This window comes from Halichondria panicea, chromosome 4, assembly GCF_963675165.1.
Source record: "Halichondria panicea chromosome 4, odHalPani1.1, whole genome shotgun sequence".
Lineage (NCBI taxonomy): Eukaryota > Metazoa > Porifera > Demospongiae > Suberitida > Halichondriidae > Halichondria > Halichondria panicea.
In genome coordinates this window covers 5,853,760-5,869,199 of record NC_087380.1, presented here as the reverse complement: position 1 = coordinate 5,869,199, position 15,440 = coordinate 5,853,760, and the positions used below count along the sequence as shown (strand labels likewise).

General features: G+C 37.6%; 2 protein-coding genes across 2 annotated transcripts; both read right to left on the bottom strand.

Moving 5' to 3' along the window:
- Positions 1 to 2,066: 2,066 nt before the first annotated feature.
- On the bottom strand, positions 2,067 to 6,239 carry LOC135334553 (uncharacterized). Its single transcript, XM_064529780.1, has one exon. The coding sequence runs from the start codon at positions 6,070 to 6,072 to the stop codon at positions 2,302 to 2,304; it is 3,771 nt and encodes a 1,256-aa protein (XP_064385850.1). The 5' UTR covers positions 6,073 to 6,239; the 3' UTR covers positions 2,067 to 2,301.
- Positions 6,240 to 10,168: 3,929 nt separating this feature from the next.
- LOC135334593 (uncharacterized) lies at positions 10,169 to 14,419 on the bottom strand. The gene is given in 2 exon segments (XM_064529838.1): positions 10,169 to 12,391; positions 12,394 to 14,419. Coding segments are annotated over 2 exon segments (3,825 nt in total). The 5' UTR covers positions 14,289 to 14,419; the 3' UTR covers positions 10,169 to 10,461.
- Positions 14,420 to 15,440: the final 1,021 nt, after the last annotated feature.

Genomic DNA, 15,440 nt, shown 5'->3' with positions numbered 1-15,440 from the left:
TGAATGCACAGTGATTAGTGATGTCTGTATCTCCATGAACGTGATAGGTGAGGAGTGGAGGTTATCCAAAACGGCTATTTCCTTGTTTTCACCCGCCCATCGTACAACATGGATCACCGGATGACCCTGCTCACAGCTGGAGGGAGGGGGGCAGACGTTAGATGAAAAGTACAGTGTACAAAACTTACATAAATGTATAGTTGTTACAGCTAATACATTATCTATAACCCCACCTTTTGTACATGTCATTGAGCACACATTCTACAGCACACAAAATCATTACAGACACACCTTCAAGACCTGTCACACACCGTATATATTAAACTAACTCAATTAACTGACCATGCCACTGCAGGTGTAGCAGCTCCCCCAGTGAACAACCAGACACAGTGGGTGGGCACATACTTCAGTCGAAACATGTTGATCATCTGCATTTATTAGGACAAGTAAATAATAGAGATGTACTAGATCAGCATGCATAAGACGCATTTCCGAATTATAAGAAGTATAAGACCAATGTATTAAGATTGGATGCTTTAGAAAATCAATTGACCCTCCAAGTGAGCCGTTAAGAATACCTTCGACTATCACCACATACAAATTCTAGTCTAAGATATATACTGGTTATTTGTGGAAATGTTCGTATTGTATTTAGTAACCAGAAAATTAGAACTGCGAAATTCTTCTGGGCAATAGGTTCTACGTCACTATCCTGAGCTGTACTACAAATAATTATTTAGAATACTAGTTCATGCACCAACGAAAATTACTCGCTATATGATGGTATATAATTCTGGGTGAAGATCAGCTAGTACATGCACTTTGTATATTTTACACACCCAGCTATATACATGTATTGTAACAGCTGTGTATGAAGATGATTGCGCTTATTACCAAAATTAATAACATCGAATATCTTGAGAGCCTTGTCATCAGACGTGGTACAGAGGAGCAGTCCGTCTGCCTGTGGAGGTTAGGGTGGAGCTAGTACGAGAGTGTCACATTTTCTGTAGCCAGAAAACCATAGAAATTATAACCATAATTATTATACATACACATGCATGTAACTGTACGTAGCTTCTAGGATTGGTGTTCGGAGTGATAATTCCACATACATGCATGTAGGCTTTGGTATAATTATGTAAGCATGGATAATTCCGAGCGAAGCGAGGGGTCACGTTGAGATTTTAGAGAAAAAAGGATAACAGCGGACACTGCTCAATCGAACTAGTGGCTCTTGCAGCTTGATTTAAGGAGACACATTTAAAGCCAGAGGTCGCTTCTATAGAGGTTGACAAATTATGTTTTCAAGCTGCTACCGTACAACTGGGAAACTTTGGCAAATGTAGCGATTTGGTAAATTTTACCGAACCAAATTAAAACCGCCAAATGAAAGTATTCCGGTGGACACAAAGTCATTGCATATACCGTATAGCGTGTAATTTTCGTGGGGCAAAATATTCGTGGTTTTCGTGGTTGGAGGTCTGACCACGAATATTTTACCCACGAATAAGCGACCTTGCCTACCTTTACCTGCAGTGCAAGCAGCAACCAAAAAAATATTACCAACGAAATGTCTCAATATTGCTGAACCACGAATATTTTGTCCCCCGAAAATTACCCGCTATACGGTAGTAGCCACACTTGAGACGCCAAATAAAAAAACCGCTAAGTCGGTTCAAAAGACACATGTATTTGACAAATACAATACCCCGCCCAGTAATGGCTATAATCGAGGCTAGGGTATGGCTCTGATTTACCTCCATTTATTATAATAACTATCATGGCATACGGTCAGACTCTAAAAGTAGCGACCTTTGATAACAATTATCTTTTTGACCCATTAGAGGTCCGAAAAAAAATTGCCTGAGCTCGAGGTGTTGATCACATACTTTAAGTGTTGCCTTAAAGCGAGGTATTACGGTATTGATAGAGCAAAATAAATACCTGCACGAAGCTGTAGAAGGTAGGCTATCATTGGAGCATACAGTGATCATGATGTAGCTATAATTATAAAATTATGCTTCATGCAATCTCCCAGCGGCTATAGCGCTCACATTATTGACTTGTTTGTAGTGCAAATATTATATCAAACATTTTGGGTGCGGTGTATTAAATTGTTTTAATTATGTAATGGTAGTTAAAATTGTTCACACACTAAGTACGGCTCTTTGTATACTTGTGAATATCCAAAGTGTAAAAATTTAGCAAGGTTCGTAAACTGTGTTCCCAAAACTCTATTTTCAATAGCAGATCTCTTTTCCTTGACATTTTCTTCTTATAAGGTGTAATCACTAGGTTCTAATGTATTGTCATAGCTGTATAGTCACTGCCTTCCGTTGAATTTTCCCTCTCATCCAAATTATTCAAAATAATATCGGAATCGTCCTCTGTGTTTCGTTGAGCAAAGCTGTGACATCTGAGTGTGCATAGTGGCTTTGTTTTCACCACTATTGAATATATAGTAAAGGCAATCAAGTAGACTAATGGGAGAAATATTAGTACGCATTGCAAACTGATCATCACTGTTACTAGAGTAGTAGAGTCAAATTTGAGAAACAAGAGGCTGTAGTTGTAATGCGTTATCGTGTTGATGATAATTAGGTTGCAAAACAATATGGCATCCAAAATATTGTGCCACCTTTTTTTGTATGGACAAAATGTAGCGTGAAGAGTAAGCATAGAAACCAGCAGCGCTCCAGTTACTGTGTAGTGCGTAGTAAGTGTATTTGATAGTGTGAAAGATAGTAGCACACACAATCTATAGAGAAAGTATAGACCAGCAAAAAACCGATAGCGATCTTTGAAAGCACCCTGTATCGAATCGAAAAGTGGTTTGGTTTTTTCTAGAGGGATGATCTTGCAGGTGATCTGCACACACTTTGATTCCTCTATCCTCAACAGAGCAAACAACTTGTAACACAAAGGGTAGGTGAGTAGCAACAGAGGAGGTATTGCTACCAAGGTTTGAAGGAAGATAATTGCAGGAATGGCATATTTCAAATGCTCAAGTCCCATGTACGAATAATCTCCATTGTAGAAAGGAACAACATCATATTTATCAGACCCAATAACATTAACATATGATTTGGTGAGGATCATAAGAGAAACTCTTGTGCATTCTGAGTAGCTCATCACTAGAAAACCAGACAGACCATGGATAATGGAGCCTTTGAGGCTAGGCAGAGATTTTCCATGGAGCTTGAAGTTACATATCTTTAGTAAAAAAACGGTTCCAAGAACGAGTAACAGGCTGTAAATAATGGTGAAGTACTTAAAAGCTAACATATCCATTGCCGAAGCATCTCTTATGAGACAAAATGACAAATCTTGATGATATGAGAAGAAATTTAAAGTGAACATCCGAAAAATGCTTTTATATAGGTAGGTTATGTTATGCAACGAGGGGTCAAACCAAATAAAGTTCTCTGCTTTTATTTTTAGTGCGTCAATCATTTGAATGAAAAATATGACTCCATTTAGTGGCCCTGATGTGAAAGAAATGTTAAATACGATTACTACCAGAAACAGTATCGTAACGGGGATAATCTCGGACAGGGTATAAAACAGCCAACCCAGATGGCATAGATCGTTACTACCACAATAGAAGGACGTTGAATGATAGTAGGCTGAATGGTACTCCTTGCATGATCCACAAATCCTACCTGTCCTGTTAGCGTTGCAAATGTACAGGCTTATATCCTCATTTCTGTTTGCTGGCAGTAAATGCTCTGTAGGTGGGGTTGTATTTGTATTATTAATACAAAATCCTTTTGGACACAGAGCACTAGCTAAACTTGATTCGCTGCGATTCTTAACATACCCTACCCAATATCCATGCTTTACGTAAGCTCTAAATTCACTCTCATTACACCTCTCAATCCCACGATAGTTCATTCTGTTGATATTGCTTAAGCATCGGCATGCCCTTAATCCATCGTAATTGTCATGTATGTAACCGGGAGGACACTGGTCCATTGTTACTTTGATTGTTACGCTGATAGCTCGGACTCCAAAAGTTGTAAGTTGTATGTGTCCTGTGTCATTTTCTTCTCCGTAAAGAGTTAAAGAATTGTCTGTGAGTACTGAATGAGCGGCGTGAATAATTAGCGATTTCATTTCAGATGACACTACTCGTACTTGTACAACGAAGAAAACTTCAGCACATAAATCATCTACTAGCCGCAGTGGTATCTTTGTTGATTTTCCAGGGATTATATGAAGTGGCCCCTCAAATGGATTGTATCTTTTTGGTTGATAGTTGGGATTCCTCTTTATCGAATTGTTTGTGATATTGACATAAACTAAGCACATATTATCGTATTCAAAACTAGTTTCCGTAGCTGCAAAATGATGTGGAGATGTGGATATTTGTCTTCGTTTAGTGTCAAGCTCATCAAACGAAAACTGTCCAATACATTTGAGAGTATCAGTTATAGGCAATGATACATCAGTTTGTAATGATTGAATGCATTTTTCAAAGCAAGGTACAATAGAAGTAGCAAATATCGAATCACCATGATGTCTAATATTTTCTTCGTTTAACTGAGAGTGTGGCCTCATAGAATCTACTGCAGCAAAGTTATTCTCGAACCTAAGAGTGACATTTTTAGGCTCTTCCCCACCAACATACCTAAGGAAACAACGTTTTGAAGTGAAGAAAGAATGCTTATCTGAATATTCTACATATATAGCACCTCCACTGTAAGTGGCGGTGTTGTTTTTAAACAAAAGGAACGAGTTTTCACGAATGATTACATCTGTTGATGCTTTCAAATTCATTGCAGCACCTTGAAGGCCTTTGTTTTCAATGAAATGCACATTTGAATTGGGTTGAAAGTCCAATGTTGCTGATGTAGCTTCAATAGCAGAGCCTATATTTTGACAAAAAACTGTTAGATGTCTAAACTTCAATCTGAATTTGGTTACGACCAAGATACCTCTGGGTGTATTAAGAATGAATGGTGATTTTTCAGTAGATGTGTTGGCGTTTCCATGGAAAATACAGTTGATAAATACAGGGGAAGGGAGGTGTCGCCGTGACGAGAGGGTTTGCCAAGGTGCTACAGAAATGTCCATTGCCAGTCCAAGAATCGCTGAATTATTTGTCCAATTGCAAGAACTGAAAGTCAAAATATTTTGTGAGAATTCAAGTAAACCAAATGTAGAAAAAACTGCTGTACCTCCTCCATACCTGGCTGTATTTTGGGAAAAATCACATTCTTTAAAAAAAACACTGTTGTTTGTGATTGTGTCGTTATTTTCGTCCTCTTGTACATACCCAATTTGCACTCCTCCACCGCCACCACCATAGTAACAATGATTGTTCTGGAAAAATGTTTTCTCAATTGTTATGTTATTTTGTGTAGCTGCTTCGTGAATAACTAAGAATAGGCCACCTCCATGAGAGGCAAAGTTGTTTGAGAAGTAACACTCCCTCATGGTAAAGAAACCATTTGCTTGACCATCGCCTATCATTACTTGCATACCTCCTCCTCTCTCGTGAAAGTCATTGTAAGTGCTGTTCATTAGTTGCTGTGTTAAGTTGCTTTGGTGCCTGCCATTATTCAAGAAATTGCTGTACTCAATTAGTACGTTGCCTCTAACGTTAATCATTATCAAACCAGTTCTCCAGCTGTTCTCAATTGTAACTCCACTTAGTGTGACATTTGTACAGTTGGTTATTTTTAATCCTCCATTATGCGTTTCATTCCAACCACAGTTTTGTATGTGAACATTTTCCAAGTGGAGGTTCGTGACATCTGTAAATATAATTGCTGTGTTGTTCGTGCAATGTATTCTAGAGAGACTCAATTGTCTTCCACAGATGCAAAGTTTGTCAATCGATGAAATGCTGAAGTTAGAAGATACAACAAAGTTTTTCTTTCCACAATCTGCTAAAACTACTCGTGTCTCGTTCTTGATATTTTCGAGAAGAAATTCAACGAATTCAACCTCTTGGCACCGTACTGTTACCTCTTTCCAATTTTCAGTTTCGTTAGCAAAGCCTCCATCAGTAGCTGTTAAAACAACAGCAGCTACGAGCAATAATAATTGCTTGTACATTGTCATAATACTTAGAATTACTTTTGATATCTTATACAAGTGGCCGGCCGGGTCAGTTTTATTTGGGATAGTGCTGTGATATCTATCACCTTATTTAGACATGTAAGCTGAAGTTGATGCCAAATTGTTTTAGTTGGATGCTACGTTAACAGTTTCAAAGTTATTACTAAGTAGAGAACACACTGTGTAAGTTTATCGAAATAGATATGTTGTTGTTCCGCTGTTATAATAGTTGCATGCATGTGTTGTTGCAACATACAATGAGTATAGTAAATTCAAGTGTATTGTGCTATTGTCCTGTGTAATACATGTTTAGTATTCGTTTTAGTGTTTTGGTTTTCTGAATTTTGCAGATGCATGCACACTTTGTATCCCTATGTACGATCATAGAATGATTGAGGCATGCATATACTCTCATTATACTTTCTACACTTTGGGCCTACACCACACTAATAACTAAATAATTATAGCTATAATTATAGCTAAGCCATACATATCACTTTATCTTTACCATCGTATCCGATTAAAGTTGCCAGCAAGGAGCTATATAGATATAGAAAAATGGTCTGATGCAATCCTTTTCAAAAAAGCAAATGTAAATACATGACTATATCAAGAGAATTAGGTGGATACCCTCTGCTTAAAGTTGCATGACCACTACAAATACCTTAGTGTGTGCATGGCTCTCTTTCATGACCTCTCATGGAAAAAACAAATCGATTCAATGTGCAGAAATGCCTGCAAACAAGTTGGCATACTTTACAATGGTCATTTCTCACTAGAATGCTTAAGTGAGATTGAAACCGGAATATGCTGTCCCTGTTTGGGATCCAATAGGCATAATTATGGTCACCAGAAAACAGATTTTACTAAACTAAGTTACCCAGTCTGCACGAACCTTGTGGACCTATACCGTCTTTTTCACAAGAACATTTTACCTGAAACTATCATACCTTTATCAGGTAATAAATTTACAGATCCACTTTTGGAGTGAAGATGAAGAGTAATAATTATGTACGCCCTCTGAGCACAAAATTAATAACATACATGCACCAATTTGCAGAACACATGTAAGTGGAATGAACTACCACTTGGGATGCAAGACATGATTAATTTTGCCATTTAAGTGTACTGTTACTTTAGCATAATTAAGTTATTAATGGTGTGTACACTTACAATAGTAACTTTGCATTATTATCGGTGAACTGTCATTCTCATAGAAGAATTAACATATCATAATTCATATCAATGCTGTTACAAAACGATAAACTTCAGTAGCATAAATATGTACTGAGAGCCATGCCAAACGATCCTCTTCTCTGTGTGTGTGAGATGTAATAAATGAAAAGTTGCTTCCATATGAGATCTAGAGTTGGTCTATACTGACAGTTGACCTCATGCAAAGTTGCTTTTGTAAGAATTGATCTCGTGGGAATTGATCTCATGAAAGTTGATCTCATGTGAGGCAAATCGCATTAATTTTAGAAAAAGCCTCGAGGCAGGATGTTTCCCGTTAGCAAAGTCTCTGTCAGAGACTGTTAAAACAAGAGCTGCACCCATGCATGCAATAATAAACTTACTCTGTGTGTTCTTTTACTTAGAAACAACTTTGAAACTATACAATTTAAACCTATTATGCTTCATGAGCCAAGCTGCCTTAGTTGGATTGAAATGTTTACTCTGTTCGAATGTTTATAGTTTCACGGTTGTTTCTAAGTAAAAGAACACACAGAGTAAGTTTATCCAAGTAGATTTTCTGTTGTTCAGCTGTTATAATAGTTGTATGCATGTGTTGTTGCAACGTGCAATGAGTTTATGTGTATTCACTGATAATTATTGTCAAGTGTATTACATGTTTAGTATTTGTTTTAGTGTTTAATCTCGGTTTCCTGAATCTTCAGGTGCATCTGCACACACTTTGATATCCCCATGCATGTACAATCATGCAAAAAAGATTTAGGTATGCTCTCATGGCAGTAATCAATAACATATCTAGCTTGAAGTACCATTGTGACAATAATTATAAAGAAAAAAGAGCAATAATAATTTATTACAAAGCATCAGATGAATCAATTAGCCCCGTTTACACGACACCTATCTAGTTATAATCCGGATTGAATCTGAGTCAGATTATTTGGGTAGTGCATGGACATAGTAAAATAACCACTGATCATTTGCGCAAACATTGCCTAATAGGAAGCTACAGGGAACACCCACAAACATGTACAACACCTCAGAATTAGCTCTTTGTGTTTACTCACAGCTAAACCGCTTCTGACACAATTTGAACCACCTCCAGAGTGGGTTGGCTAATCCGGATTAGAACCAGGATAAGCCGTTTACACGAACGTGGTTAGGTTTAATCCGGGGTTGAAACCCGGATTAAAGGCCTGGTCACGGTCAACAGGGCTATAATTATAATTATATAATTATATCTCAGCATCTAGTTTGCATGCATGAAGTATATATATAATTATATGCACCGTCTGGCTGAGGGAGGCTGGGGAGCTATAGGGTATACTTGAGAGGATGTGTACGCCTCTAGGAAGAAATATCATAGGTGCTCCTATCATCATACACTCCCGGTGGTCTCTATGGCAATGGAGGAAACTTCCCCAAGTTTGGGAGCACTTCTCATTCAGACTCTAATCCAATCCCCCTAAATTGTGTCACCAGTTCTCATGGCGCACATGCAATGTGAAAATTATGAAAAATTTTACAGCATTTCCAAGGACTTTATCAAGCATCCATCCAGGACAGTGGTAACTTCAGAATGATATATAATACTGTTATAGCAGGTATATTTTGAGTGTATAAATGTTCGTGTTTTCGCTGATCAAGCATCTATACCACGAACATTTATCGCATGCATGCAGAAAGGTTGCTATTCCGCGAAAATTGAATCTGTGAAAACCTTTCTAACGGTTATTCTGCAAAAGTTTATACCCTCGAAATATACCTACTATATACGGTACATGCATGATTGTATGCTTCACAGGGCACCGATTTGAATGCACTGTATGCACTAGCTTAATTTCTTCCATCAAGTATGTACTTGGCAAAGGTCCTTCCATAATTTCTGGCCCTTCTTTAACTTACCATTTTCGATCGATCATTCTATATGTGTTTGAGAATTGACCGTAACTTCCTCGAGTTTTCTTTTCTTCCATCTTTCAATTGTGCATACCCAATCTGCACTCCTCTAGACTCCCCCCGCCAAAACAACTGGAAAACACATTCATGCATGCATGAATGTGTTTTCGTTGCGCTGTTTCCTTTAGTTGGTTTGTATAACCCTCCTTTGCGGAAGTTATAGCTAGTTATATTATACCTATTATTATTCGCCAGACCAAAAGAAACATATATCTACCATGCATATCGCACACAGGTGACAGTGCATGCTTGATATTGACAGTGAACCTAAACCCAACCCACAATTATAAGGATTCGAGGTCTCCACTAGTTGCGGTATTTGTGGTATGGCATTCCTCAGCGCACCATTGCCATGTGAAATGTGTGCGTTAAATCATAGATAGAATTCCTTCTTCTATCTATGGTTAAATGTGCAACTCAATGAATATATGCTATATATAGCTATACTATATATAATTATGTGGATTAAGTTATGTATAAGATCTGTATAGCTAGCTCAACATTTTCGAGGCACTTAGAATTTCTAAATAAATATCGTCGAATACATGGTTTGTGAATAACCCTCCTTTCCTATACGGTATATATTATGTCTATGCAAGTTGCATCTGCTATCAGCTGTGTATATATGTGATTGCATATATCCTCAACAAAAACAGCAAAAAGTAAGCACTCGAAAATTTCGCGCTATAATTATGGTACCTCTATAATTATATAATTATGCATAATTAAGTTTACCCAATGAACAGGTCTTTGTTAATCAGTTATGTACATGTCCTACTGCTTTCATGATCCTGCAATTCAGTCCTTAAATAGTTGTATGCATGCATGTATAAATCTATATAACTATAGAGTTTTTGCTTACTAGAATTTGGGCTAGATGTTGTGCATGATACATATATATATAGTCACTGCATTCATTCACTCAGACTGCATGCATAAATCTGGTGCTATAATTATATCTAATCTTGCATTCACCATAGAATATCAACCTGCAGAGAGAATGGTAAGAGAATGAGCTGGCTGCATATAGGCCTGGGTGACTGAGGTACATGATTTTATATATCACTGACATGTATTATATAATAAGAAGGAAAATAATATTATTGTCTCACATTGTTTGAGTGGTGTTTGTTGTTAACTGCATATAAAATTAGCACATCTACATCTATCTATATAGGCTTATTAAGTAAACATTTAGCAAGGTTTGTAAACTGTGTTCCCAATAACTTTCAATTTGAATTCTTAATCAATATCAGATCTCTTTTCCTTGACATCTTCCATTAGGGTGTAATCACTAGGTTCTAATGTATTGTCATAGTTGTAGCCACTGCCTTCTGTTGAATTTTCAATGTTCCTCTCATCCAAAATCTTCAGAATAATATCGGAATCGTCTTCTGTATTTCGTTGAGCAGAACTGTGACATCTGAGTGTGCATAGTGGTTTTGTTTTCACCACTATTGAATATATAGTAAAGGCAATCAAGTAGACTAATGGGAGAAGTATTAGTACGCATTGCAAACTGATCATCACTGTTACTAGAGTAGTAGAGTCAAATTTGAGAAAAGAGAGGCTGTAGTTGTAATGCGTTATCGTGTTGATGATAATTAGGTTGCAAAACAATATGGCATCCAAAATATTGTGCCACCTCTTTTTGTATGGACAAAATGTAGCGTGAAGAGTAAGCATAGAAACCAGCAGCGCTCCAGTTAGTGTGTAGTGTGTAGTAAGTGTATTTGATAGTGTGAAGGATAGTAGCGCACACAATCTATAGAGAAAGTAGAGACCAGCAAAAAACCGATAGCGATCTTTGAAAGCACCCTGTATTGAATCGAAAAGTGGTTTGGTTTTTTCTAGAGGGATGATCATCTTGCAGGTCATCTGCACACACTTTGATTCCTCTATCCTCAACAGAGCAAACAACTTGTAACACAAAGGGTAGGTGAGTAGCAACAGAGGAGGTATTGCTACCATAGTTTGAATGAAAATGATAGCAGGAATGGCATATTTCAAATGCTCAGGTCCCATGTACGAATAATCTCCATTGTAGAAAGTAACAAAGTCAACATTTTCTGAATTAGATCCAACATAGACATGTGATTTAGTGAGTATCATAAGAGAAACTCTTGTACATTCTGAGTAGCTCATCACTAGGAAACCAGACAGACCATGGATAATGGAACCTTTGAGGCTAGGCGGAGATCTTCCACAGAGCTTAAAGTTACAAATTTTCAGTAAAAAAACAGTTCCAAAAACAAGTAGCAGGCTGTAAATAATGGTGATGTACTTAAAGGCTAGCACATCCATAGCTGAAGCATGACGTATGAGACAAAACGACAAGTGTTGATGTGAAAAGAAATTTAAAGTGAACATCCGAAAAACAGATTGATAAAGTTGAGCTATGGTATGCAATGGGGTATCAAACCAAATAAAATTCTCTGCTTTTATCTTTAGGGTGTCAATCATTTGAATGAAAAATATGACTCCATTTAGTGGCCCTGATGTGAAAGAAATGTTAAATACGATTACTACCAGAAACAGTATCGTAACGGGGATAAGCTCAGACAGGATATAAAACAACCAACCCAGATGGCACAGATCGCTACTTCCACAGTAGAAAGACAGTGAATGATAGTAGGCTGAATGGTTCTCCTTACATGATCCACAAATCATACCAGTCCTGTTAGCATTGCAAATATACAGGCTTATATCCTCACTAATGTTTGCTGGCAGTAAATGCTCTTTTGGTGGGGCTGTATTATTAATACAAAATCCTTTTGGACACAGAGCACTAGCTAAACTTGATTCGCTGCGATTCTTAACATATCCTACCCAATATCCATGCTTTACGTAAGCTCTAAATTCACTTACATTACATCTCTCAATCCCATGATAGTTCATTCCGTCAATACTAGAGCACTGGCATGCCTTTAATCCATCGTAATTGTCATGTATGTAACCGGGAGGGCACTGGTCCATTGTTACTTTGATTGTGACGCTGATAGCTCGGATTCCAAACGTTGTAAGTTGTATGTGTCCTGTGTCATTTTCTTCTCCGTAAAGAGTTAAAGAATTGTCTGTGAGTACTGAATGAGCGGTGTGGATAATTAGTGAGTTCATTTCAGATGACACTACTCGTACTTGTACAACGAAGAAAACTTCAGCACATAAATCGTCTACTAGCCGCAGTGGTATCTTCGTTGATTTCCAGGGATTAGATGAAGTGGTCCCTCAAATGGATTGAATCTTTCTGGTTGATAGTTGGGATTCCTCCTCATTGTATTGTTTGTGATATTGACAATTACTGAGCACATATTATCGTATTCAAAGCTACTGGTAGTTTCTGTGGCTGCAAAATGGTGTGGAGATGTGGATATTTGTCTTCGTCTAGTGTCAAGTTCATCAAACGAAAACTGTCCAATACATTTGAGAGTATCAGTTATAGGCAGTGATACGTCAGTTCGTAATGATTGAATGCATTTTTCAAAGCAAGGTATAACAGAAGTAGCAAATATCGAATCACCATGATGTCTGATATTTTCGTCTTTTAACTGACATTGTTGGCTCAAAGAATCTACTGCAGCAAAGTTATTCTCAAATGTAAGTGTGACATTTTTAGGCTCTTCCCCACCAACATACCTAAGGAAACAACGTTTTGAAGTGAAGAAAGAATGTTTATCTGAAAATTCTACATATATAGCACCTCCACTGTAAGTGGTGGTGTTGTTTTTAAACAAAAAGAACGAGTTGTCACGAATGATTACCTCTGTTGATGCTTTCAAATTCATTGCAGCACCTTGAAGGCCTTTGTTTTCAATGAAATGCACATTTGAATTGGGTTGAAAGTCCAATGTTGCTGATGTAGCTTCAATAGCAGAGCCTAAGTTTTGTATAAAAAGTGTAAAATTTCTAAACTCCAATCTGAATTTGGTTACGACCAAAATACCTCTGGGTTTGTTGAGAATGAATGGTGATCTGATGACAGATGTATCTCTGTTCCCACTAAAAACACAGTCGATAAATACGGGGGAAGGGAGGTGTCGCCGTGACGTGAGAGTTTCCCAAGGTGCGACAGAAATGTCCATTGCCAGTCCAAGAATCGCTGAATTGTTTGTCCAATTGCAGGAACTGAAAGTCAAAACGTTTTTTGAGAATTCGAGTGAACCTAGCGTAGAAAAAACTGTTGTACCTCCTCCATATTTAGCTGTATTTTGATAAAAATTACATTGTTTAAAGAGAATACTGTTGTTTGTGATTGTGTTTCTATTTGGATCCTCTTGTACATACCCAATTTGCACTCCTCCGCCACCATATTGGCAATCATTGTGCTCGAAAACTGTATTGTCAATTGTGATTTTGTTTCCTGTAGCCTCTTCGTGAAGTACTAGAAATAGACCTCCTCCGTGAGAGGCAGAATTGCGTGAGAAGTTGCAGTTCCTTATCATAAAGGAACCATTTGCTTGACCATCGCCTATCATTACTTGCATACCTCCTCCTCTCTCGTGAAAGTCATTGTAAGTGCTGTTAAGGAGTTGCTGTGTTAAGTTGCTTTGGTGCCTGCTATTATTCAAGAAATTGCTGTACTCCATTAGTACGTTGCCTCTAACGTTGATCATTGTCAAACCAGTTCTCCAGCTGTTCTCAATTGTAACTCCATTTAGTGTGACATTTGTACAGTTGGTTATTTTTAATCCTCCGTTTTGCCTTTCATTCCCACAGTTTAATATGTAAAGATTTTCCAAGTAGAGGTTCGTGACATTCGTAAAGCTAATTACCGTGTTCGATGTGCAATATATTCTGGAGAAATTCGGCTGGCTTCTATGGATGAGAAGTTTGTCAATAAATGAAATGTTTAGATTTGAATTTACAACATAGTTTTGATTTTGGCAATCTGCTAAAACTACTCGTGTCTTGTTCTCAATGCTTTTTAGAATAAAGTCAACAAATTCAATCCCTTGACATGGTACTGCTACCTTTTTCCAATTTTCTGTTTGATTAGCAAGTTTTCCGTCGTCAGAGACTGTTAGGGCAACAACAGCTGCGAGCAATAATAGTAGCTGGTACAATGTCATAATAACTACGGTACTTTCGACACTCGTCAAAATTCTGGCTATAGCTCCGAATAGGCTGTGACAGTCTTGTGAATGATCAAAATAGGAGGTTGATAACGCTATGTATAATACACTTTGCTGAGAAATTAGAATGCTTTGTTTACTCTATTTGTATTTACTCTATTTGTGTGTTTATAGTTTCAGAATTATTTCTAGGTAGAAGAATACATTGTGAAAGTTTATATTTTCTGTAGTTCAGCTATTGTTGCAACATATAGTGATACAATGATGTGAGCATGCTGTGCATGGGTACTGTTTACACGTTCTATGTGTTACCATATTGAATGTTTTGTGAGTAGCAAACATAATTAGATCTATTTGAATTTGCAAAAATATAGTCACAATTACTACTATCTCAGTAACTATACTGATATACACATCATTCTATTGGAGGTGTCTATGGGAATTAAAAGCCCAAATGCACTGATTTAGTATCCCGAGCGTAGCGAGGGTACTTCAATCAATTAACTGAGGGGAGGGCCTTTTAAATCAAACACGGTAATTTATATATAACTAATCTAGCTACATGTACTAGTGCGCAAACGCAAACCTTGCCTCAAGTCATGACAACATAGCCCCCGAAACAGTTGGAGAATTCACAATTTATGACTCAGTGCAAAGACAACAACCGTTTTACGCTCTCGTGATCTATGGATATTATTGGCCTCGCGGAAGTTCTGAAAGCATCATGTTTTTCATGATAGCACTCGGCTTCACCTGGAGCTACTGGAGCTTCTCGAACTGTGCACTAACTGTATATATATTCCATGTTCCCTATGTGTGAATTGTTGCATGTACATTAAATCAAAAGCAGCTGCAGCCTGTAAAATTTCTGCTTACCGTTCTAAATTGATTGATCACTAAATGTCACAGCTACCAGGGGCAGATCCAGGAAAAATGAAAGGGGGGGCTAGTAGAAAGGGGCGAAGCCCCGTACGAGGGTGGGTATGGGAGGGGGAGCATCCCTCTCCCGCCTTGCCGGAGGCGAAATTTTTTGATTTTTACAATTTGCTCACACTTTTTCCTTTGAACTGTCATATTAATAAGTGAATACTGAATATGAAAAAGTTAATTCGTTCTAATCAACAAAAGGATGTATACTGTAGATGTTAC